This window comes from Colobus angolensis, unplaced genomic scaffold (assembly GCF_000951035.1).
Source record: "Colobus angolensis palliatus isolate OR3802 unplaced genomic scaffold, Cang.pa_1.0 Scaffold196, whole genome shotgun sequence".
Classification (NCBI taxonomy): Eukaryota; Metazoa; Chordata; class Mammalia; order Primates; family Cercopithecidae; genus Colobus; species Colobus angolensis.
The window spans coordinates 5,186,587-5,209,368 of NW_012115110.1; the positions used below are offsets into that span (position 1 = coordinate 5,186,587).

General features: G+C 45.1%; 1 protein-coding gene across 2 annotated transcripts; it reads right to left on the reverse strand.

The window, feature by feature from the left end:
• Nucleotides 1-287: 287 nt before the first annotated feature.
• Nucleotides 288-21,961, reverse strand: LOC105510964 (chromosome unknown open reading frame, human C5orf49). 2 transcript variants are annotated; one of them, XM_011940964.1, is made up of 3 exons: nucleotides 21,284-21,961; nucleotides 5,590-5,706; nucleotides 288-1,913 (listed from the first exon to the last, which is right to left on the reverse strand). In XM_011940964.1, the coding sequence occupies exons 1-3, from the start codon at nucleotides 21,428-21,430 to the stop codon at nucleotides 1,734-1,736; spliced, it is 444 nt and encodes a 147-aa protein (XP_011796354.1). In that variant the 5' UTR covers nucleotides 21,431-21,961; the 3' UTR covers nucleotides 288-1,733. The 2 variants fall into 2 exon arrangements, with proteins under 2 accessions (XP_011796354.1, XP_011796355.1); XM_011940965.1 differs by having other exon boundaries at nucleotides 546-1,907.
• Nucleotides 21,962-22,782: the final 821 nt, after the last annotated feature.

A 22,782-nucleotide genomic window follows, 5' to 3' on the forward strand; every position in this document is an offset into this window, starting at 1 on the left:
AGAAAAAAGAAAAGAAAAAGAAACACAATTGCCCAGTGATGAAAATTTATAAACCAAAACAATCCATTAATATACGAATATATTATCTTATGTGTGATGAGTTTAACAAGCATTCATGCATTGGCTTTAAATGATAAACATTGGGATACCAAGAGAAATACACTTAATTTCCTCTTACAAATGTGAGAGCTTTTGAAATCTTGGCCAATTACAGCCCTGCCTTTTGAAAGTCAGTATGTAGTAGAAGGTGAAGGGAGTAAGGTCTGACTTAAAGTAAATGAAAATAATTTAGTTTGACATTAATTTATTACAGTCACTTACAGATGCCTTGTCTTTGTTGAAATCAAGTCTGAATAATGAATAATTTATAAATATTTCTATAACCCAAACTTTATATATTTTCTATTATGTTACTATAAATATGGTATAATGCACCCAAAGGCATTCGAAATAAACTACTGCCATTTGTTTGAAATAAATAAAAGACACCTACACTGAAAAATTGTTTTCAAAAAAATAAAGAAATATTTAGGAGTCACTCAACCTTGAAATTGCCGGCAATTCAGTGTCATTTATTTTTAGAGAATCCTCTTTGCATATTCAAAACAATAAAACCAGTGATGGAGCAATCAGCATTGAAATTAATTAGGCCACCTGCCCATTCACTGATAAACTGTGGGAATTTAATCATGGTAGATGAGAGATGATTTCTTCCAAGGAGTCCATTCATTAAAAACGTAGCTGATACCTTAACACTTGGGTAAGTTTCAAATTATCCCCAGAGTAAATATTTCCAACTTAGGTTAAAAGCGACTGCTTCCAAAAAGAAGACTGTTTAAAGTCAAGTCATTGCTGTGAAGACGGGGCACTGGGTGCCTGTATGTGTACTCCGGCAGCTCATTGCCTCCCACATGAATTCTAGGTTTGGAAATTCCACTTTAAAGATGAGGAAATGTCTGCTCATACAGATGATATGACTTGCCCTAGAACACAAATCTAGAAAGTGCAGCAGCCAGAATTTTACCCAAGTTTGTTGAACACCGAAATCTAGTCTCTTCCCACGACTGGCCCTCTCTCCCTGAGCGGTAACAGTGACCACTGCTGGCCACCAGGGCCACCCATCCTTACTAGGGCTCCTGGTCCCAACTGCACTAAATTCTGTTATTTGTGGCTCAGACCTCTGGAAAAACAAAAATGGAGTTTCTAGAGTTCAGTTGTGCCAAAAGACAATTGTCATTATATCTCCTCCTGGAGAAGGGAATATGGCAGGGTTGCTTGTGTTACCAGGCAGCAGGAGTTCCCATAACTCTTCGGAAAAGTAACTGCACCTCACTCCTGTGACTGCCTCCCCAAAGAATCCTAGCAAATGTAGAGAGCCGATGACAAAAACCAACCCAACCATTACCAAGGGGGAACAAAGTTTTCATTTTATGCAGGTGCTCACAGTGAATCGGTCTCCAGTATCATTTGATCAAAAATAATTCCAGCTGAAAATCATCACACCAGAGACTCTTCACAGGTACTGAAGGTGTTTTTGGTCAGGCTCCTAACCACAGCAACCTGAGGGAAGCTGCTGACGTTCATGTGTCCCACTGTAGAGATGCAGCACAGGCATAGCCAAGCTCCTAGGTGTCACGGGAAGGGGAAAGAGGGCTCCAGACGCCACCTTCTTGCTGTGCAATCTTGCCAGCCCACAGGGTATCGCGACATACCCTGTGGACCACAGGGATGCTTCAGGCTGGAGCAATGTGCCCAAAGCCTGGTGCCTTGAGGCTGGGAATGTCGTTCTTCCTGTAGAAGTCAGCCTGCACGTGGTTGACGCGGCCGAAGTCCCGGTTTAGGGGTTCAATGGGCTGATTGATGCGCTTCCCATAGACAGAAGACGTCAACACTCCAACCGGCCTCTCCTGTTCCTGGTGAAAGTTATCAAAGCACATAGTCAGCACCACTGCATTCGCCAGCACAGCTCACCCATACATCCATCAGCCTGGTCCCGGGAGCTTTACCTACCCGGAGCTTTACCTACAACCTCTGCCTCCCGGGTTCAAGCCATTCTCCTGCCTCAGCTCCCCAAGTAGCGGGTCCCACCACAGTAGACCAAGAGGGGACCTCCACGCTGAAGCCAGCGGCTTCACAGGGAAGTAGCCTATGGCGGGGAACCATTGAATTTGCTAGAAAGCTGGCTGGTGTATTCAATGAACATGTTGGGAAACTGTGCCGGACCATTTGCTCTACCTGTCTGTCTCTGTGCTCTTCCTGGTCATTTACCCGCCCCTGCTGCTGCTAGTCCCCTCCCACCACCCAGATCCTGGCTCAGATGTCCAGGTCCTCCCTGACCCCACCTCTCCCCAGCTCCCTGCTCATTCCTCTCACTTTCCCTCTCTCACATCCTCATATGGCTTCCTCTTCCCACATACCACTCACCCCCACCCACATACCACTCACCCCCACCCACATACCACTCACCCCCACCCACATACCACTCACCCCCACCCACATACCACTCACCCCCACCCACATACCACTCACCCCCACCCACATACCACTCACCCCCACCCACATACCACTCACCCCCACCCACATACCACTCACCCCCACCCACATACCACTCATCCCCACCTAGAATTTGCTCATTTCTTTTTTTCTTCTCTTTCTTTTTTTCTTTTTTTGTTTTGTTTTTTTGTTTTGTTTTGTTTTGTTTTTTTGAGATGGAGTCTTGCTCTTGTCGCCCAAGCTGGAGTGCAATGGTGCGATCTCGGCTTACTGCAACCTCTGCCTCCCGGGTTCAAGCCATTCTCTTGCCTCAGCCCCTCAAGTAGCTGGGATTACAAGCGTGCACCACCATGCCCGGCTAATTTTTATATTTTTAGTAGAGACGGGGTTTCCCCATGTTGGCCAGGCTAGTCGGGAGCTCCTGACCTCAGGTGATCCGCCCACCTTGGCCTCCCAAAGTGCTGGGATTACAGACTTGAGCCACCACACCCAGCCCATGATTTCTTTGCCTTTACTTTTTCTCTCTTCCTTCGGGAATGGCAGCTCTGAGAGGATGGAGCTTTTTTCTGAAAAACTATGTGCCACAGTTTTCTCCTGAGGAAAACACTAACTTTGCATCAACTTACAAGGCACCACATGTGCTGCTTATGGTGGCTTCATAACTAAACTTGGAAGAAATGTTCTCGTGTGCACAATTTGAGCTCTGCAAGACCAACTTTTCTGGAAAAATTATGAAAGTCTGGACTCAGCGGTTAAGCAGAGACTTGTTTTATCTGTTGAAGGGAACGTCTTAGCTTTGCTGTCCTTAAATTTTTAAATTCTAAAGAACCAAACAACAATATCAAGAAAAATACTCAATGACATGACTGAATACAGGGAACTATAAGAGTACCTTAGCCTTAGCTTCTTGGCACAAAAAGATAGAGGACAGCTGCATCAAGAAGATTACATAAAGCAACTGAGGACAATATTAAATATATATGTGTATGTGCACATATACACACACATGCATGTACATACCTATGCACACACATGTACAAGCATACAATATACACATATATGCATGATATATATACATTCATACATATACACACATAATATATACACATCCACATACATATGCACGTATGCATGCATCTATACACACATTTACACACATTCACAAGCAGACACACACACATGTACACACATATACACACATATATACATACATACACATGCATATACACACACATGCACATGTATATACACACAGTTACACATATGCACACACATAAACATATGTACAATATATACAAATATACACATCTGTATATACATATACACACATATATACATACACACATGTACATACATGTATGCCTATATACATGCATACACATATACACATACAGTCATGTGCCATATGACATTTAACTCAATGATAAATCGCATATATGATGATAGTCCCTTAAGGTTATAATATTAAGTTGGTGCAAAAGTAATTGCTGTTTTTGCCATGAAAATGGCAAAATCTAATACAACTAAAAAATTTCTATCACCTAAGGATGTCATAACTGTTGTCATGTCGTAGTACATCACATTCCTCATGTGTTTGGGTGATGCTGGTGAAAATAAACCCACTGGGCTGCCAGTCATATAAAATATAACACAAACAATTATGTATAGCTCACAGTACTTGACAATAATAATAAATGACTATGTTACTGGTTTCTGTATTTATTATACTTTTTATCGCTATTTTAAGAGTGTACTCCTTCTACTTATTTTTAAAAGTTAACTGTAAAACAACCTCAAGCAGGTTCTTTAGGAGGTATTCCAGAGGAGACATTGTTAGCCTAGGAGATGACAGCTCCACGTGTGTTGCGTGTCATTGCCTTTGAAGACCTTCCAGTGGGACGAGGTGTGGAGGTGGAAGGCAGTGATACTGACGATCCTGACCCTGTGGAGGCCTAGATTAAGGTGTGTGTTTGTGTCTTAGTTTTTAACCAAAAACTTTAAAAGCTTAAAAAAATTAAAAATAGACACCTTATAAAGATCTAAAGAAAGAAAATATTTTTGTACAGCTGTACAATGTGTTTGTGTTTTAAGCTAAGTGTTACTTTATAAAAGAGTCCAAGTTTTTAAAATTAAAAAGTTTATAAGGTTAAAAAGTCACAGCTAAGGTTAATGTATTATTGAAGAAAAAAATTTTAAATAAATGTAGCGTAGCCAAAGTGCACAGTGCTTACAAAGTCTACGGTGGTGCACAGTCATGGCCTAGGCCTTCACATTCACTCAGCACTCACTCACTGACTCACCCAGAGCAGCTTCCAGTCCTGCAAGCTTCATTCATGGTAAGTGCCCACACGAGTGTATCATTTTTTATTTTTATACCATATTTTTACGGTACCTTTTTATGTTTAGATACAAAAACACTTACCATTGTGTTATAATCGTTTACAATATTTTATACTGTAACACGCTGTACAGATTGGTAGCCTAGGAGAAACAAGCTGTACCATATGGCCTAGGTGTGGAGTAGGCTATGCTATCTAGGTTTGTGTTAAGTATACTCTGATGTTCACTCAACGACAAAATCGCCCAGCAATGAATTTCTGAGAATGAATCCCTGTTGTTAAGCAATGCATGACTGTACATACGCTCCCCACCACACACACACGCACGTGCACACACACACACGTACAAGCATACCTCAGAGATATTGCAGGTTTGCTTCTAAACCACGGCAATACATATCACTATTAAGTGAGTCATGCAAATGTTTTGGTTTTCCAGTGCATATACAAGTTACGTTTACACTATACTATAGTATATTAAGTGTGCAATAGCATTATGTCTGAAAAATGTACAGATCTTAATTTGTAAATACTGTATTGTAAAAAAATGCTGACACAGAGATAGGAAGTGGGTACACGCTGTTGGAAAAATGGGACCAATAGACTTACTTGACATAAGGTTGCCACAAACTTTCAATGTGTAAAAAAATACAGTCTCTATGAAGCCCAATAAAGTGAAGTGTAATACAACTAGATATGCCTGTATAAAGTTTTGTTAATCTGCTGACAACTTGTTAACATTCTGTCTTAATATTACCTCTTCATTAACATGAAGTCTCAGGCTTTTTGCATGTTCTCTGTCATCTCGGTGCAACTTCTGATCATAATCTAGTCGCCTCTTAAAAACACAGTCATAGAGGGAAATAATTCCTGTCTAGGAAAAAAAGAGAAAGAGAGCCGTGGGTTAATTTGAAGGCTGGGTCATTGAGGCCTGATGGAGCACGGATGCCAGTTCTTTCCCAAGGGAGGCTGGAGGTGCGTGTGGTGAGTATGTGATAGGAAAGGTCACCTCACCAAGCAGAACCGGCTGTGATGTGGAGCAGGGAGAAGCCCAGCCCTCAGCAGCAAGAGAAGGTTGTTAAGAGGCCCAGGATGAAGTAGGGACATTTTCATGGCACTTCTCAACTTTCTCCTCCCTTGTTGAGACAGGTGGTTCCCCAAGCTCTTTTGCTGTCTGACTCCATTGCTAGAGCTCAAACTTTAAAATAAAAATTTGTCTTAGTCCATTCAGGCTGCTATAACAAAATAACATACAGACTGGGTGACCTCTAAGCAACAGCAGTGTATTTCTCACAGTCCTGGAGGCTGCGAGGTCCAAGTTCAAGGCCCTGTGAGACTGGGCGTCAGGTGAGGGCCCTATTTATGATTCATAGATGGTGTCTTCTCCCTGTAGCCTCACATGCTGGAAAGGCAAACAAGCCTCCTCAAGCTTCTTTTATAGGGGCACTAATTCCATTTATGGGAACTCTACCCTCAGGCCTAATCCCCTCCCAAAGGCCCCGCCTCCCAATACAACCACATTGGGGGTGAGGCTTCAACATATTAATCTGGGGAGACACAAACATTCAGACCATAGCAAAAGCACATCTCTAAGGTTATACATGTGTGTACTTTTCCTTCATTTCTACTTGTCTTCTCAAATTTTCTATAATAAGCTTGAGCTTCTTTGAAAAACAAACAATACCTACATACTAGGATAATGAAACTTAACAGAAGTCATCTTTTAAGTCACTAGTGCAGGAGCCAAGGGCAGACGTCTTCTTTGCCTTCTGAAAGTTGCCTGAAAATCAACTGACAGAAGGGAGATTAAAAGAAGAAAGGGCATACACATTTTTATGAATGTGCATGGGGGACATCTCAGGGTGATTACCCCACCACACCATGGGCTACAGATGCTTGCACAGCCTTCTTCAAATGAGAAAGGAAGATGGGGAAATGTGGATGATTTGAGGGAGGTAGTAAGTTATTTTTAGCAGGATACAATGGTCTGGGAGAAAGTCTGTTGGGCCCACAGAGCAGACGATGGTCTGTGACGAAAGTCTGTCCAGGTGTCTTAGCAGACTTCAACCTGCCTTCCCATGATGTGAGTGCAGTTAATGAAAACTCAGGGAAGGTACCAGGGGTCACTGTTTTCTTCTTTGGTGAGTCCAGACTTTAGGCAAATAAGTGAACTTTAGAGATCAACTTCACCACGTGCTTTGGGAGAGACAAACAATGGAGAGACAGGAGCCAGGGCCGGGGGTAGGGGTGGTCAGAGAGACTGTGAGCCTTCTTTTCTTGAGGCCAGAGTGTCAGAGTGCCATATTTTGGTGTATTGGTTCCTGAACTCTAACACTAGCCAAGAGTCAGTCTGTCTATGTGCAAACCCCTCTCTTGAAAGATAAAAGTATTTTTTCTTTAATCATATGTGATAAGTGTGACACTTGGTAATCCATAAATATATGAATACATATATTATATATAATATACACGTATATATCATATGTATGTAATTTATATATACACACCACTCTGATGTATTAGAAAATGACCCATTAACAAAGCTATCATCTGTATTATCTCCATTTTATCATCCCAACTTTTTCGGAATACAAAAGAAAATCTTCCTTGTTCGGTATCTAGTAAAAGAAAAAAGAAGGCGTGTGTTAGCTGGTCTTTAATCTTCACCTTGTCATGCCATTCGTTATTCCAGCTGCCTTAAATTTTCCAGCAGCAAACTCAGACATGTCTCTGTGGGATTTGGGAGCATTAGGTCTCTAGCTTATGCTTGGTTGGTTTTGTTTTCCCCGTTAGTGATGCTAGAGTGATTCCCTCCAACAGGAGGATACAGAGGTGGAAGTAGGCACTGAAAGGATGCAAGACTTCTATATAGTATGTTGGAAGACACGTAATGCCCACTCACAGTGACTGCAGGAACTCGGCACTTTGGCCAGTAATAGGAATAACTAGATCATAACGTAGCTTTGGCCAATCCTTAGCAAATCATTCACAGATCATCTGTCATGTGCAATATGCTGTGCTCCTGCTGAGGGAATTTAGAAGATAACTCAGACATGGCTACTGTCCTTACTCAACGAGCCATCTAGTAAGGAAACAACATGGTCTTTAAGAATTATTACTTTAAGATTCATGAGAATTCCAACAGCAACATGTGTAAGGTGCCTGGCCAGCCACTGCAGGGAACCTGGTATGTCTTCATTCAGAATTACTCTAGTCGGCTTGAAGGAGGAAAGCAACCTCCAACCAGGAGCTGTGGCTTCTCCCTCTGCGCCTCTGCGGGTCATTTTATGAGTCACCAGACACAAGCATCTCTTATCATTGTCTTCACTCTCACTCAACTTCTGGATGTGTTCAAGTCAAACCACCCTGGCCCTCATGTCTCCTGAAGGCAACCTACCGTATAGCTATGTACCCATAGGATTTTTTAAAAGCCTGAATCAATGGAGAATTGATAAGCCATTCCACATTTAGTATTGTGACAACTGGCTAGTCATTTGGGCCTTCACATCACACTATAGCCAAAAGTAAATTCTGGATGATAAGAAAAATGAAAAAGAAAATCCATTTGAAAACTCATACACATGAAAACAATAGGTAAAATGCCAAAAATATCAATCATTTTGACTACCTACAAATTAGACATTTGCTTATCAAATAAAATGAAAACTTTAAAAAACTATTTTAAGACATGATAGAAAAATCTCAATATCTTTAACATCCATAACATAGGCAGCTGTTGGTGCAGAAGCTAATCTGCTGCCGGCCTGCAAGGCTAAGCAAATCTTTTTGGGATGGGCCAGCTAGTAACACACATGAAGCCCAAGTACAGCACACACACTCTGCAAGGATGAGGGAGGATAAATTCTCCAGAGTATCCAGACCTTTCCTTTGAGATTCAGAGCCACTGGCCGTCCAATAGCTTGATCTCCATCACCCCCATGCCACCACACATACACCCAATATTTTAAGAGATTCAATATTAGCCAGGCTCTTGCTCATCATCTAGGTGTTCTGTTGCCTCTGGAATCCCTCCTGACCTGGCTGACCCTGTTCCATGGGTTTTGGGGAGAATAGCTGCAGTGTACAACATGAAGACCGAGTCTCTAGAACTGAACCCCTGGAAGAAAGCTACACCCATGGCCAGGAGGCCCTCTCTCCTCCTGCACCCTGAGAACCTTGGGGCAAAGTGGAGGTGACTGATGGTCCTTCAAACCCTATAATGCTCCCTGCATGTGGGCAGCCACCCTCACCCAGTGTAGTAGTCTGTTCTCATACTGCTAATAAAGACATACCCAAGATGGGGCAATTTACAAAAGAAAGAGGTTTAATGGGCTTACAGTTCCATGTGTCTAGGGAGGCTTCACACTCATGGCAGAAGGTGAAAGGCACTTCTTACATGGCAGCAGCCAGAGAGAGAGCTTGTGCAGGGAAAGTCCCCTTTTTAAAACCATCAGATCTCATGAGACTCATTCACTATCACAAGAACAGTGCAGGAAAGATCCACTCCCATAATTCAATCACCTCCTACTGGGTTCCTCCCACAACACATGGGAATTGTGGGAGTTACAATTCAAGATGAGATTTGGATGGTGACACAGCACTGAGATCTGAGAGACAGCCCTCCAGAGTGGGTGGCACGAACAGCAGGGAAAATAGATCCTCCAGGAACTGCTTGGTCTTGTATTTTCTTCTGCACAGTGCCTGTAATCAGGTCCAACCCTCCTGAACTGAGTGAGCCCCCACTGGGGTGCTTGGATTATCCTGGGAGAAAAACTCTGAAGAAGAAAGGACTTCAGAATAGAATGAGAATGCAATTACTATTATCAGAATGAGAAAGGATATGTTCATTCATTTTGTTCCCTATATTGAAGAAGCCCAGTGTAATATGCAGCTTTACAGAGAAAATGCCTGTTTCTTCTCATTCTAATCAGGTATCCTAAAACACTATAAAAGTAACCACTATGAGCAACCATGCCTGCCTCACAATCCCTGGATTAGTTGCCAACAGTCTTCTACGTCTTAGTGTTTACTAGGAATCTAGTAACTAGGAATCTAGAAACACTGCTTGTGGGTATGGAGTGATCAGAATCTTAGGAAGCTTATTTTTGTGCAGATTTTGTATATTCAGAACTTTCCAGAGTACAAGTGAATTTTTCTATCATTGAAAAATAAGGACCCCCCCAAAAAAAAAATCATCAGCAGGCAGGCAGCCTCACTTTGAAATGTGACTATCCATTTTCAATAACTAATCAAACTGAAAATCTGTTGTTTCCCTGGATTTTAATTATTAATGTTTCTTTTTTTTATTTTATTCCCGTATGGCTTGAAGCAAAATGATACTAATAAAAACCAATTGGGATTTAAATGCTAATCACAAGACACAGCTTCTGAAATTACTGAAATTTTGCCATTAAAATTCCGCAAGGAATTTTCTCTATTTCACAGATGATGTTCCTTTTTTTTAAAAAAAAAAAAAAAGCAAAATAGAAAATATCCATTTTTTACCTTGTGATCTCTCCCTTTGTGTTTTGAATATTGTTAAAACGTAGCATAACCTTAGCCTGGTCGTGGTACCTGATCACCTACCCTCAGTTTACCTCACAATAACCTCCACCCCTGATCCTGAGAAATTGCTCTGGTCCACAGACCTGGGCAGATGATGTGGGTAGAGCGGAGGCCTCCAGTTTTCAACCTCCATAGCACATTAGGCCTACCATTGTGTGAGACACTATGCCAGGCTCCAGGACAGAAATGGGGAGTCCCTACCTTAAAGAGACCACACACTGAGAAAAGAAATCAACTCACTGGTTATGAACCACAGAAAAATACAAATGGAATAAGAGAGGTTTGCACAAAGTAGAGTAGCAGAAAAGAATGAATGATGGGCAATTGCTTGGGCCAGGGGGAGGAAGTGCAGGGAGACTGCACCACACTGCTGTGGTTAGAACCACTGCCGAACAACCTCACTGGATGTGATCAGCTGACTTATGTCCTCCAAGCATTCACATGCTGAAGTCCTAACCCCCAGGAATTCTGAATGTGACCTTATTTGGAATAAGGTAATTGAGGATATAATTAATTAAGATGAGGCCATACTGGAGTAGGGTAGACCCCCAAGCTAATATGACTGGTGTCCTTATTGAAAGGAGAAATTTGGACAGGAACATGCACCGAGGGAAGATGATGTGAAGAGACATTGGGAGAAGATGGCCATCAACAAGCCAAGGAGAGAGGCCTGGAACAGAGCCTTCCCTCGCAGCCCCTAGAAAGAACCAATCCTGCTGAATTGCAACAAAGTAAAAATTGACATATAGTATCTAATTAAACTTTGGAGTGCTGCACAGCAAAAGAAACTATGAACAGAATAAAGAGACAACCTACAGAAGGGGAGAAAATTTTTTCAAGTAGTGTATCTGATAAAGGTCTAATATCCAGCATCTACAAGAAACTTAAATCTACAAGAAAAAAGAACACTCCATTAAAAATTGGGCAGGCCGGGCGCGGTGGCTCAAGCCTGTAATCCCAGCACTTTGGGAGGCCGAGACGGGCGGATCACGAGGTCAGGAGATCGAGACCATCCTGGTCTACACGGTGAAACCCCGTCTCTACTAAAAAATACAAAAAACTAGCCAGGCGAGATGGCGGGCGCCTGTAGTCCCAGCTACTCGGGAGGCTGAGGCAGGAGAATGGCGTAAACCCGGGAGGCGGAGCTTGCAGTGAGCCAAGATCGCGCCACTGCACTCTAGCCTGGGCGACAGAGCGAGACTCCGTCTCAAAAAAAATAAATAAATAAATAAAAATTGGGCAAAGGACATGAACAGACACTTCTCAAAAGACCTACAAGTGGCCAAGAAACACATGAAAAAAAGCTGAACATCACTGATCATTAGAGAAATGCGAATCAAAACCACAATGAGATACCATCTCACACCAGTCAGAATAAATATTGACAAGTCAAAAAACAACAGATGCTGGTGAGGTTGTGAAGAAAAAGGAATGCTTATACACCGTTGGTGGGAGTGTAAATGAATTCAGCCACCGTGAAAGACAGTGTAGTGTGGTGACTCCTCAAAGACCTAGAGGCAGAAATACCATTCGATCCAGCAATCCCATTACTGAGTATATACCCAAAGGAATCGAAATCATTCTACTATAAAGACACATGCACATGTATGTTCAATGCAGCACTACTCACAATAGCAAAGATATGGAGTCAGCCTAAATGCCCATCAATGATAGACTGGATAAGTAAAATGTGGTACATATACACCATAGAATACTATGCAGCCACGAAAAGGAACGAGGTCATGTCCTTTGCAGGGACATGGATGGAGCTGGAGGCCATTATCCTTAGCAAACTAACACAGGAACAGAAAAACCAAATCCCACATGTTCTCACTTATAAATGAGGGCTAAATGATAAAAACACAGGGACACATGGGGGGCGGGCAATACACACTGGGGCCTGTCAGGATGGGAGGTGGGAGGAGGGAGAAGATCAGGAAGAATAGTTAATGGATGCTGGGCTTATTACCTGGATGATGGGATGATCTGTACAATCCATCAGGGCATATGTTTACATATGTAACAAACCTGAATATCCTTGACAAATTAGAAGTTGGAAATTAGAAAAAAAAGTCCTGGTAACACTGTGATTTCAGGCTTCTAGCCTCCAAAACTAAAAGAGAAGAAATTTCTGTTGTTTTAAGCCACCAAGTCTGTGGTACATTGTATGGTAGCCCAGGCAAACACACTTGGCAGGAAGTAGCCATCATGCCCCATGACTCCTCCCAACCTGAGAAGCACTCTTACTCCCAGAAGTTGCACACACTCTCATACAAATAACTGGGGTAAGTTTTTGAGCAAACTAGGACCCTGGTCCTTTATTTTCTCCTCCCTTTCAGACTATTTAAAGCATTAATTCACTCTCCACGATAAGGTTAAACCAGTAAGTTCTATAAGAAAGAAAAAAAAAAAAACAAGAGAAAAAAATTAATACCTTTTGTCATGTAATTGTGGCAGGGGTAATGCTATGTGCTCATCAAACATGCTACCACTTCCAGAACAAGCAGAAGATGCATTTCCCAGTTTCCCTCACAATTAGGCTGGGGCCAGGAATGTGGGTGACTCCAAAAATTCTACTTCTAGTCCTGGTCCGTAAAAAACTCCCAGGCAGTCCTCCAAACCCTCTCCCCCACCACTCACAGGCTAATAAATTCCGAGCATCCAATACATGACTCTAAAGTCCTAAAAACTCCTAAGCCCTAGTAATAGTGAAACCATTAAAAAGAAGGCACCTGGATTTCCAAGCAATTGCACTAAGAGCCTCCCGGGAGAAACATAAATGTTAGGCTATGAACGAGAAAAAAAAAAAAAAAAAGCCTCTGTGATGTCATGGTTATTGTGTTAAGCCCATTGGTGCACCTATGTTTAACAACCCACTTTCTGGAGGAAAAAAAATCTGATTTGTAGTATTTGATGATTTCCGTGGTGTAAATACTTTGATCCTGGCCAATTTTAGGCTACCAATTAAACGCAGAGCTTAGAAGAAATGCTAACAGTTGGCTTTTGTGAGTCATACACGCCAGCTCCAGCACATCGGGGGTTAAGACTCTGGACTTAGGGTGTGTTGTTTCCATAGCACATCCTAGCCCACCTTGTTTAATATGCTAATCAGCCTATGACTGGGCTACCTTACTTCCTGTCCTCAGAAGCCGCAGCACTATGACCTCATCTTGAGGCTTTCCGTCAGTTTGCTAGTCCAAGGATAAACGACCTACTTTTAAAACTGAAAACCCCCAAGGTGATCCAAAACAGTTTCCTTTGATTCATAAGGGCCTCAATTTACTTATAAATCCAGAGCATCTCCTTGGAGGTTCGGTATTGTGTGAAGCTTAATGAGGACATTTTCATTAATTTTAACAGCATTCAAAATTCTGTATCTCAGAGGACTGTTGCTTGCAAAGGACACAATGTTAGGTGTTTTTGAAAAGACAATACTCAACTATTCTCTTTGGGTTTTTGTTTTTTTCCTGTGGAAAAGATTCTGTGTCCTCTCTTGGTACATTAATGTCACAAGTTTTAGAAATCCTTATAAATTTTCAAATAATCTGGATATTCTACCATTGGATTGAAGTCAAGATAATTCCTCCCTCTGATCTTGTGTCTGCGTCAAATTCTAAGAGTGTTCTGATTCAGAGAGTTCTACATTCATCTATGTGCTCAACTTGTCACCAGCTGGAAATGCGGTGATTGTCGAGTCAACTGTCTTTCCTCTTCCACTGATACCAGCTCCCTACTCACCGCATCACCCCCAGCCCAGCAATTCACAACTCAGGAAGAAACAGCGATCCAAAGGGGCTGAAACTCGAATTCAATCTTATACATTCCTCTTGGTCAAAGTTATTGGGAAAAATGTTGTCCTTTTCTTGTGTCATTTGCTTGTACCCCTTAAAAGGGGGTGATTTTGAAAAACTAAGATATATTATTAAATGAAAAGGGCAAGCTGCAAACATATGTGTCCACATTTGTGTGATCTGTGTGTGAATATGTTCTTGTGTAAAAAACATTAGATGCGTATCACGACAAGCATGCACTCACTGAAAAGACACAGAGGACATGCTCACACAGGAGTTTTCATTCATCGGAACATGGATTCCTCACTCTTGGTGTTTCATACCATGTGAAAGGTCTCCACGAGAACATGCCTGCCTCCCCTTTCACTCATTCCTCTCTCACTGATGGGTTTGCAAGGGAAACTGGGTCTGGGGCTCAGCCCCCTGACCAACCCCTTTTTAAGGAGCTACCTGCCCTGGAGGAAGATATTCAGCCCCATTCCCCCAAGCCCTGAGTTCTCCAAGGGCAGGTCACTGGATAGTGAAAATGCAACTGGAGAAGTAGAGAAGAAACTATAACCCACTGCTATTGACGATACCAGAGGAGGAGAACGCGGACAGGGATAAGCAAAGCAGCTGGCAGTCCAAACCAAAACCCCTATTTAGTCTAAGAAGCTAATTTTGAAAATTGGTGACTTATCCCTTTGTTTTAAAAATTGGCTTTCCAATTATTCATTCCTCATTTGTTCATGCAACAGGTGTTTATGGAGTTCCCACTATGAGACAGGCACTCTTTTGATTGCTGAAGACATAGCTGTGATAAAGCTAAATCATTGCCCTCACAAAGCTCATATTTAGTGGGAGAAGACAACAAGATAACTAAGCAAAATACTTAGCAGGTTAGATACTAATAGGCGAAAGGAGAAAATGCAGAGAGGTCATAATTTCATTGAGCTAGTACAAATTCTTTTGGAAAGGCATGTGAGCTTAAGAGTATGCTGGATAATGGAGAGTTGCCTAGATATTGACAGGCAGATCAGCAACAGAACTGAGTTCACCTTCCCTGCACAGCCCCCTTGGTGTGGCTGAGTGTGTGCGGTAAAGGTGCTTAGTTTCTAAGCAGACAGGCTCCATAGAGGGAGGATCTAGGGAGGCTCATATTGAGCACTGTCTGTATACCATCAGGCCCTTCAGAGATTCCCCTTTTTTGTGCCTCTGGACAGTTAACATGTGTATTAGTCCATTTTCGCACTGCTATAAAGAACTGCCTAAGACTGGGTAATTTATAAAGAAAAAAAGGTTTAATTGACTCACAGTTCTGCATGGCTGGGGAGGCCTCAGGAAACTTACAATCATGGCAGAAGGCAAAGGGGAAGCAAACACCTTCTTCACGTGGTGGCAGGAGAGACAGAGAGAGAGAGCAAATAGGGAAGCGCCACTTTTAAACCATCAGATCTCCTGAGGACTCACTCACTATCACGAGAACAGCAAGGAGGAAACTGCCCCCATGATCCAATCACCTCCCACCAGGTCCCTGCCTCGACACATGGGGGTTACAATTGGAGATGAGATTTGGGAGGGGACTTATTGCCATATCAACATGCATCTGTATAAGGTGCTTGGCCGCACTTGGCAAATGGAAATTCAGTGCTCAGGGAGCTAGAGTCCTTGACGTATAAAGAAACAGTCAGCTTCTGTCCCCAACATACATGGAGAAGAAAAGCCAGCTAATCCCACCAAGCCTAAGGTGGGGCCTTCACAGCAAAGCCTCACTCAAGACAGAGTGATCCACAAGCCCCCTCGGCATGAGGGAAAGCGGATTCTGAAACCAGTTATAATTTCTTTAAATGCAGCTCTTAGACTTTGAGGAATTTAATCCAAACCCTTCATAAAATACCATTGTCCTTTGATTCTGCTTTTTCATTTCCACAGCAGAAATGCTGCACAAGGCAGAAGGAGAAAAAAGGAATTGAAAAACACTGTTGAATGGAATCCGCTTTGCTGCCGCAGGAACCATATTTTATGGGCAAAGCCTATGCTACTAGAACTCCCTAGGGAGCAGTACAGGAGCCGATCACATTTTTGCTGGCAGCTTTCAATGACGAATTTGTCTTACAATTCAGAGGCATTACTGAGGCTTTAAATAAGTGTGCAGCCTTCAGTGCATCCACTCTGTGGGCTCCCTGAAGTAAGCTGCTTCAGAGGATTAGAAGCCACAGACTGACACTCACATTTTGCCTTCACTTGTGTTAATTTCTGACAGCAAATGAGAGTCGGGGATATGAGGTTTGCCACCAGGACCCAGGACTTAGTGAAGGGCAGCTCTAATATCACTAACAAAAGCAACCAATAATAATAGCTGTACTTACATTGGGCTTACCATGTGCCACTTTGCATTGATAAATTAAAGTCATTCATATAAGAGCTCTATGAAGTTGGCAGCATTTGCCTCAAAGGTGGGTAGAGTGAAACAGTATGTGTTAATGTGGCAGGTCCACATGGCTGGTCAACACGGAGCCAACATTCTTACTCAGGATTACTCAGCCTGTGCTACCAACTAATCGGTATACACACTACTGTGTGTCACACAGAAATAAACTAAACAGAAAAGTCCCATCAGGCTGCTACAACAAAATACCTATATACTGGGTGATTTATAAACAACATACGTTTATTTCTCGAGGTTCTCGAGGTTGGGCAGTCCAAGATCAAGGCGCTGGCAGATTTGGTGTCTGGTGAGGGAGCATTTTCTGGTTGCTACACGGCACATTCTCATTGTGTCCTCACATGCTGGGAGTGGTGAGGGAGCTCTCTGGAGTCCCTTTAACAAGGGTGATAACACCATTCGTGAGGGCTCCACCTTCATGTCCTCATCACTTCGCAAAGGCCCGCCTCCTAATACTGTCATGTTGGGGGTTGTGATTTCAACGTATGTATTTGGGGGGAACACAAATATTCAGACCATAGCATTGGCTTAAGAACTAATTCCATACTGCTTTTACTGCTCAGCTTGATTAGGGCCTGAAATTATTCTTCTTCTTACTATTATCATCATCTTTTGGAGACAGATTCTCACTCTGTCACCCAGAGTGGAGTGCAGTGGTGCAGTCTCGGTTCCCTGCAACCTCGACCTCCTGGGCTCAAGTGATTCTCCTGCCTTAGCCTCCCAAGTAGCTGGGACTAGAGGCATGGGCCACCACACCTGGCTAATTTTTGTATTTTAAGTCAAGATGGGGTTTCACCACGCTGGCTGGGCTGCTCTTGATTGAACTCCTAATCTCAAGTGATCCGCCCTCCTTGGCCTCCAAAAGTAGAGCCTGAAATTATTTACAGCAAATTTAGGTGTAACTGAGTTCTCTAGAAAACCTGTGATACAGAATTTACCCTCTTTATTCCAAATAATCTCCAGGTCAGAGAATCAGTTTCTTTGGTCCTGCAGGTCATTAAACCCCAGTTCATATCATCCTGAGGAGTGGATTATTACCATTGGTAGCTATTTGTCAAATGGGCTTCCAAATGCTTTTGTTATTCTTGGTGCTTTCAAGGCTATTTCAATTTAGATGTTAACATTTATGTTGCATCATTTTCTTTTGCATGGTACTAAAGGCCTCAGGACTTGAATTTGTTTGTGACCTCAGTTATCCAAACTGCATGGAAAAAAAAATTGTTTTTGCAAAAATCCACTTTGCATCAATTTGTTCTAAGTTCCATACCTACCTTCCAGAAGGCAGTGATACATTAGAGCAGGGGGTGGGAAACTTTTTCTCTAAAGGGCCAGGTAGCAACTGTTTTAGGCTTTGCAGGTCACACAGTCTCTGCCAAATCTACACAACTCTCTGGGGTAACCACAGACACGTAAACACATAGGTGTGAGACTGTGTTCTAGGAAAACATTTTCTCAATTTATTAAAATAGGCAGCTGGCCAGACTTGGCCAAGGAGTCTCGGTTTACTGACCCCTGCATTAAAGGGACAGATTTCCGCCCCACTCCCAGCGGACCTCCTTCCAAGTGATGGAGTCCCAGTCACTTCACACTTCAGGCGTCTCTCTGCCCTTTGGTTAGTTTGGCCCCAGGAAGGTGGAGCCGTTTATTAGACTGGCAAATGTAAGAATGAGCTGTGCCTGCCAGGCTCAGTTTCACCACTTTTCCCCAGGCAGTGGCTGGCCTACAGGGGATGGGGTTCTGCTCTTTCTCCTGGTGCCCCCATCTTATTTACAGGACCCCTCAAATGGCGTTACTGTCAATGTTTTTATTCTGTCCAACAGCCAGATGAATTTTATTTCCTTTCAACAAAACAGCATAGAACAAGTTAACACAATAAGACTCCTTACTTTTCCGGCAGTTTATCTCATGCAGTGCATTACTGCTATGCATTAATCATAGCTGATTGGCAGTCACATGAGTATCGCATACTTAAAATGTAAAATTCAGTTAATAAGTGAAATTATGTATAGGTAACAGTTCTTTCAAAACATATTGCTCCCAGGAGGAAAACAAAATGAAGTCCCTGATGGCAATGAGATTGGGAACTTACCATTCCCTCGTGTTTCCCTCCCGTCTTAACATCCAGTGGATAGTCGAGCCTGGGAGAACAGGCAAACAGCGCTGCAGAGACAGATCTGATTGCAAATGTCCCTTTCCCCCCAGTCCTTGCATATTGCTCAAAGCCAAGCAGAGAGGAGCTATCAGATACCAAAGATCCTCCTGGGAACAGGCTGAGGTTTATGGCTGCCGTATTTGTCAGCTGGGGCCACACAAACTGAGTACCAAGGATGAGGTGGCTTAACCAACAGAATTCATTGTCTCACAGTACTGGCACCAGAAGTATGCAATCAAGCAGTTGGCTGTGAAGGAATGTCCTGTTCCAGGCCTTTTCCTGAGGCTTGTAGGTGGCTGTCTTCTCCCTGTGTCCCTTTATGGTTCCTCCCTGATATGGTTTGGCTGTGGCCCCACCCAAATCTCATCTTGAATTGTAGTTCCCATAATTCCCACATGTCCTGGGAAGGACCATCTGGAGATAATTGAATCATGGGGGCAGTTTCTCCCATCCTGTTCTCGTGATAGGGAGTTAGTTCTCACAGGACCTGACGGTTTTATCAGGGTCTTCCCTCTTCACTGGGCACTCATTCTTCTTGAGGCTGCCACGTGAGGAAGGACATATTTGCATCCCCTTCTGCCATGATTCTAAGTTTCCTGAGTCCTCCCCAGCCATGCTGAACTGTGAGTCAGTTAAACCTCTTTCCTTTATAAATTGCCCAGTCTTGGGTTTGTCTTCATTAGCAGTGTGAGAAAGGACTAATACATGCAAGTCTGTATGTATCCAAATTTCCCATTTTCTCAAGGACACCAGTCATACTGGAATAGGGCTCATCCTAATGACCTCATTTTCATTTGATTATCTCTGTAAAAGTCTGTCTCCAAATAAGTTCACATTCTAAGGTACTGGGGATTAAGACTCCAAAACCTCAATTTCAAGGGGACACAATCCAACCCACAGCAGTTGTCTAAACTAGAAACACACTTGCTTCTGTTGGTGAGGCTGTCCAGGAGTGCTTCCAGTTTATGGGTGGCATGCAGGCCAGTGTGTGCTAACCAATCAGAAGGGGAATTTATTTAGGGTCTAGGATTGTGGGGGTGGGAGTGGGGGAGAGGAAGGATGCATTTTCTGGGAACACCTTATACACCATAAGGGAACGATCTCCTTCCCCCTAGACACCTGGCTAATCTATATCCCTCTCTAGCCACTCAAGCCACCAGGACAGCTAGAATTAGAAAGGCCTGTCCCAGTTATGCCTGCAGGCTGAGGGTCCTCAATGAATGCTGGTTTTCAGTAATGACTCCCCTGCCTCTGCATTCTGAGCAAGACAAACTGGGGACATTTAGGAACAATGGTGAGAAGAGAGGAGTAGATGACCCACAACTGACTTCGAATTTGCTCCTTTTCCTGCCTTTGGCCGCTGGTGGGAGATGCAGGGTGCCCAGTGGCCTTCGCAGACCCTCAGAGTCCATCCCAGGAAGTGCAAGGGCCAGTGTGGCCAGGACAGAAGAACAGAGGGACCACTCTCAGTCCAGCCCTCCCTGCAGGCGGTTCGCCAGCTATTCCTTCTGGTCTTCTGTTTGCAGGAGGGCAGAGGGTTTCCCGCTCCCTGGACCATCCAGGCCTAGTCCCGGTGGCAAGGCCATGTTTCCTTGTCACCCTGGGCCTGCCGCTGACAGGCCCCAGAGGGAGCCGCGATCAGCCCGCTGGGCGGTCCCTGCTTCCTGCGACTCCCTCCAGACCCTGGGCAGAAAGAGCGCCCTGCTGTCCCGACAGAGCCACTGTGCTTTTCAGGGATCCTGACACCTAGTGGCTCCCGTTCCCTTCTCCGAAGAGCACTGGGTCCCAGCTGAGCATTCCCGCGACCTCCAACCCCTGGTGGCAGCTGAGACACCGCACCCGGCTCCTCCCACATCCTCGTTCCCGGGGGGTTCAGCTGACACTGGTGGTCGCCTTAGCTGTACTCTTTGGGGTCCAGGTGCCTTGGCCGGAGCTCACCCTCCCTGTCCCCCCATCTGACCCTGCCACACCCCCTTCATCCCCGCACGCTCCCACCCAGCCCCCTCCACAGGCTGTCCAGCCCCGCCCCTCGGAACCCACCCCTGGTAGTGAAGCCCTGCCCCCAGGGTCCCTGCCGGAAGGCGCGCTCCTCCTCTAGGGCCCCTCCACGCTGTGAGCTCTGTCACCATCCCTAGCGGTGCAGCCCCTCCCAGGGACCCTCCTCGCTGTGAGCTCCTGCTCCTGTCCCGGGTGGTGCACTCCCGCCCCCAGGACCCCTCCCCTAAGGTGAACCCCGCCCCCAGGCCCCAGTCCTTAAGGTGAGCCCCGCCCCCAGGCCACAGTCCCAAGGTGAGCCCCGCCCCTAGGCCGCCTCCCCTAAGGTGAGTCCCGCCCCCAGGCCCCCAGGCCGCCTCTCCTAAGGTGAGCTCCACCCCCACGCCCTCTGCCCGAGGGAGAGCCCTGCCCCAAGACCCTTCCGCTGGGGTGATCCCCTCTCCCCCACCCCTCCGCGGCCGGCCGCCCGCCTCTGCCCAGTAGCCCAGCCTTCCCGCCTCCGTGCCCCGCCCGCGGTCCTCACCCGCGCCTGGCGGTAGTAGTAGCTGTGCTCTTTGGGGTCTAGGCGCCGCGGCGGGATGTAGCTGAAGGCGGACTGCGCCGAGACGGGCGGCGGCCTGGGCTTGCCCCACAGCGTGGACGCGGTGGTCTCCTCCTCGTCGTCCTCCATGCCGCCCCCGTCCAGCGCCCCCGCCTTGGCCGCGGTCCGTCCCGCCCGCCCAGGGGCCCAGTCGGAGTCTGCCGGCCTCAGGTTGCTCAGCGCCCACCTCCAGCCGGCGTCTGTGTTCAGCCGTTGCCTGGAAACCGCCGCCTGGCGACCCGGAGCTGCCCTGGAGCATTCCCGCTCCAGGGTGGGGCGACCCTCCTCTCCTCCCTCCTGGCCCCTGGACTACATCCGGGGTCTGTCCTTCCTTCCGCCTCGGGAGGAGCCCGGCTGGGAAACGCCGCGGGGATCTCCCATTTCCGGCCTGCTCACCTTTCCCAGGCAGCAGTCCCTGCTTCACCTACTGATCACTCGTTCGCCTGACCATTAGTGACTGAGCACCTAGCGTGTGGTGTGTCAGGAGCTGGAGATCGAGCCTTGAACGGAGCAGGCCTTGTCTACAGGGAGCTTACAGTCGGCTGGAGGAGACAGATGAAAGACATGAAGAAGCCAAATGACTTGGTGAGGCCCCAGGCAGCGCTGTCCAATAGAAACATGATGAGAGCCATGTGTGTCATTTCTTATTTGACTCAGTATGTCCAAAACGTTATCATTTCAACAAATGACACCAGCTGCCTTTCAAGCGCTCGGTGGCCACGTGTGGCTAGCAATTATGGTATTGGCCAGTGCAGGTGTAAAGCTGCATGAATTTACAGATTCTGGCAAACTCAGTTGCTGTGGACAGGGTTCTTGCAAATCCTTTGCCAATGTGGTTATGTTGGCCCTTGATCTGAATGCTGGGTCAATACCTGCGTTCTGTTTGTTGAAAATGTATTGAGCTGTATACTCGTGATTAGTGGGTGTATAGCCAAGAAAAGTTTAAAAAAAAAAAAAAAGTTACATGATGGCCAAGGCTTGGGAAATGCTTTAGCCGGGGTGCCTGGGAAGGCCAGCCTCGCTGAGGAGATGGTGTTTGAGATGAAGCATAGCAATAATGAGAAGCCAGTTCTGGGAGTCTGGAAATCCCTTCCAGGCCGACTTGGTCCTCTGAGGCAGAAGCAGCCTTGTGTTTGAATGGCAGCAGGAAGTGGGGTGGTGTGGCCTCATGAAGCCAGAAACTGGTAGGAAGTGAAGGTGAACAGATAAGCAGGGGCCTGATGGAGAGGTCTTGCGGACCATGGAAGGAGCAGTGCCCTGCCTTCTTCCCCACCCCTGCAACTAGGTAGGAATCTCTTGTCTGCCATTCTGTGATACAGGCTGGTGGCTTAAGATGCCTCTCTCATTCCGAGGCACCTGGTGATTCACTCTGTAGAGGTCTCCAGAGTCCTAGAGATCCTTCTGGGCAGGATTTAAGACACCCTGGTGCCACCACGCTTTTT